Genomic DNA, 3,471 nt, shown 5'->3' on the forward strand with positions numbered 1-3,471 from the left:
ACAGGCCAAACGAAATGTTATATTTACTGCATTATATTCAGCTATATGGTCAGATACACTGTGAAAAACTCATTGTGGGATGGTATCCAAAAGATCCCAAAAAAAGAAAGATGAATAAGAAAGTCATGTTTCGATATTAATTATTTGCCATTTAGAAACCGTTACAAAATATTGATACCATCAAATTTCTTAATTGGTGTTTGATCGAGTATCAATATATGGAACGAATCAACTTTGAGATCGGTTTTTCAAATCCTGAAATCAAGTTTAAAAAAAAAAAGGTATTCACGTTTATAAAAAGCAGTCGCATTTCTAAATTTATCGTTAAAAGTATTCTAATTATCAATAAAAATACTATTAAGAGAAGCAATCCGAGAACATTTTAAAGACTTGTTACCAAAATAAAAAAATAGGTGCGATATCTTCATATTTTCCTTATTTTATAACATAGTGATTTATTACTTATTTTAGTTTTTGGTATACGATATAAACCAACGGCTTCCTCATTTTGTTTTATTCTTTAGTTCTTTGATGCATAAAGTATTATCGAATATACTAATTACAGTGCACAATGGCAATCGACAACAATGACAACGACAGTGGGTAGCAACGCTGGCAAGCAGCAACAACAAGGTGAGACAACAACGACATAGCTAGAGGCAGAGATAGCAGGCGGTGGGAATATTTTGTTTTTATGTTTTGCATTTTAAAAGAGAACATCCATTTTAGAGTAAAATATAAAAGTACAGTGCGTACTGATAAAAGTGACGAACTCTATGAAAATCATATAATCGACAACTTAACGATTAAGTCATTTGATAACCATTGAGTTTGTAACAGATGTCATAATAGAGCGTATTGAATAAGTCAGACACACTAGTATGAAAGTAATAAGCAAGGGAGGTTTTTACCTGAATTCAACAATATTTTAATTGACGTATTTCCTTTGACTTGTTTATGTTAAGAAAGCATCGTTAAATTTTTTATCAGTACCAATTTAATGGTAGAAATTGATGGGACGGTGAGAAAAGAACTAAATCGATACAAAATTAATAAAATAGGGACTGAAATCGTTGGTTATTTTCTATAGGGACCGTAAATGTTACTTATTTATAAGTTTAGGGACCATTCACGTAACTTTTTTGTTTTCTAATCATCCCAACCAGGCAACCACTGTACCACCATTCCTCTCCACCGACATTTTTCTAAATCTATGAATTTGAGAGCGTTCATGAATTCAACACATTCAAAGCCAAAACCCCAAAGAATGAGTGTTCAAAATTCCCATTTTTACCGATCTTGTTAGGATCATCTTTCTAATTCTGAAATTTTCCAAATATAGTCTTGGAAATCATCAAATTCTTTACCTTTTCTTTGATCGGAATCGGTGAAGATACAATCGTTCTAGTTTAGTTTTGTTTGATTTGATTTGTTTCCAAAAACCCTAAACCGTTTCCGACCTAATTGTAGATCGGATTGGTAAAAGATGCTGGATCGGATTTTTGGGACTCGCCGGACCCGTCAATTCCAGCGGATTCTGCGCAACGGCAAGGTCACGCTTCTCTGCTTGGTTCTCACCATCGTCGTCCTTCGTGGGAACCTCGGCGCCGGCAAGTTTGGTACGCCGGAGCAGGACTTTAAGGAGATCCGCGAAACGTTCTATCAGTACCGTGGCAAGCGTGCCGAGCCACGCCGCGTCCTCGAAGAATTGCAAACCACCACCGAGCAGACGGCGTCGTCGGCGACCAACAATTATGCCGAATTTGACATCAATAAGTTGTTTGTTGATGAAGAAGAAGATGTGAAGAAAAACCCTAATGAACCCTACAGTATAGGGCCGAAGATCTCAGATTGGGACGAACAAAGAGGTGAATGGTTGAAACAAAACCCTAGTTTCTCTAATTTTCTTAATGCTAATAAGCCTAGGGTTTTGTTGGTAACTGGGTCCTCACCTAAACCTTGTGAGAATCCAGTTGGTGATCATTATTTATTGAAATCAATAAAAAACAAGATAGATTACTGTAGGGTACATGGGATAGAGATCTTTTATAACATGGCTTTGCTTGATGCTGAAATGGCTGGTTTTTGGGCTAAACTTCCATTGATTCGGAAACTTCTTTTGAGCCATCCTGAGGTAGAGTTCTTATGGTGGATGGACAGTGATGCCATGTTTACAGATATGGCATTTGAGGTACCTTGGGAGAGATACAAAGATAAGAACTTGGTTTTGCATGGTTGGAATGAAATGGTTTATGATCAAAAGAATTGGATTGGATTGAACACCGGTAGCTTTTTGTTGAGAAATTGTCAGTGGTCTTTGGATTTACTTGATGCTTGGGCTCCAATGGGTCCGAAAGGGAAAGTTAGGGATGAAGCTGGCAAGATTTTGACTAGAGAGCTCAAAGATAGACCTGTTTTTGAAGCAGATGATCAATCTGCTATGGTTTGGTTATTGGCTTCTCAGAAAGATAGATGGGCTAGTAAGGTTTACTTAGAAAACCATTATTATCTCCATGGGTATTGGGGGATTTTGGTTGATCGATATGAGGAAATGATAGCAAGTTACCATCCAGGTCTTGGTGATCATAGATGGCCTCTAGTTACTCACTTTGTGGGTTGCAAACCTTGTGGGAAATTTGGTGATTACCCAGTTGAAAGGTGTTTGAAACAGATGGATCGTGCATTCAATTTTGGGGACAACCAGATTCTGCAAATGTATGGATTCACCCACAAATCGCTTGCTAGCAGGAGGGTAAAACGGACAAGAAATGATAGTAGCAATCCTCTTGAGGTGAAGGATGAGCTTGGTTTGCTTCACCCTGCATATAAAGTTACTAAGATTTCATCTTCTTGAAAAACTCTTATGAAGGGGATAGGCTTCGATATTTGAATTAGTTTGTCATTTTCACCCATGATTCGTATTGTGCTCTAAGTTATGATACATTTGGATTTTGTATCGTTCTTTTATTTGTCAAATGTCATAGCCTGTTGATTGTATTGAAATTTTTTCTTGTTACTAGCCAGTTAAGTTTATATGGAAGGCAAACAAATAGCTTGAGCCAACTTTTGTTACACGTTTACTATCTCGACTGTTGTCAGAAATATTAACCACATATTTATACATCCGTTCTTCGTTGCATTAGTTGGCTTAATTCTGTCAATGTGATGATTTGTAATGCCAAGTTATAATCAAAGAAGCATATCTTATTGTATTACTTTCTTTTTCTTTTAGATCTGAACATCGGGTGGAATATAATGGGTTTGTTTGGTTTGGTTCTAGTGGCTCGTTGTGATGCCATGGTTCTTGAATCTGGTTCAATGACATGAGAAGGGTTTGATTTCTTTTGGCAAGTAGTTCAAGAATGGTAGATTCCCTTTTGAGAATATTGGCTTGAATCCTTTCTTCCACTAACAGAGTTTGAAATCTTCTCTATGATTCCCTTCCAACCATGAACTCATTGGTGATTCATT

General features: G+C 36.7%; 1 protein-coding gene across 1 annotated transcript; it reads left to right on the forward strand.

Annotated features, from left to right (window-relative positions):
* The first annotated feature begins 1,226 nt into the window (after nt 1–1,226).
* Nucleotides 1,227–3,159, forward strand: LOC112529377 (xyloglucan 6-xylosyltransferase 2-like). The gene is made up of 2 exons (XM_025140642.1): nt 1,227–1,387; nt 1,471–3,159. The coding sequence occupies exon 2, from the start codon at nt 1,487–1,489 to the stop codon at nt 2,852–2,854; it is 1,368 nt and encodes a 455-aa protein (XP_024996410.1). The 5' UTR covers nt 1,227–1,387; nt 1,471–1,486; the 3' UTR covers nt 2,855–3,159.
* Nucleotides 3,160–3,471: the final 312 nt, after the last annotated feature.

This window comes from Cynara cardunculus, assembly GCF_001531365.2.
Source record: "Cynara cardunculus var. scolymus isolate 2C chromosome LG 16, CcrdV1, whole genome shotgun sequence".
In the NCBI taxonomy this organism is placed as follows: Eukaryota; Viridiplantae; Streptophyta; class Magnoliopsida; order Asterales; family Asteraceae; genus Cynara; species Cynara cardunculus.

Bases quoted from the DNA above. Each gene is read 5' to 3' on its own strand.
- LOC112529377 (XM_025140642.1), top strand. From the start codon at position 1,487: ATGCTGGATCGGATTTTTGGGACTCGCCGGACCCGTCAATTCCAGCGG.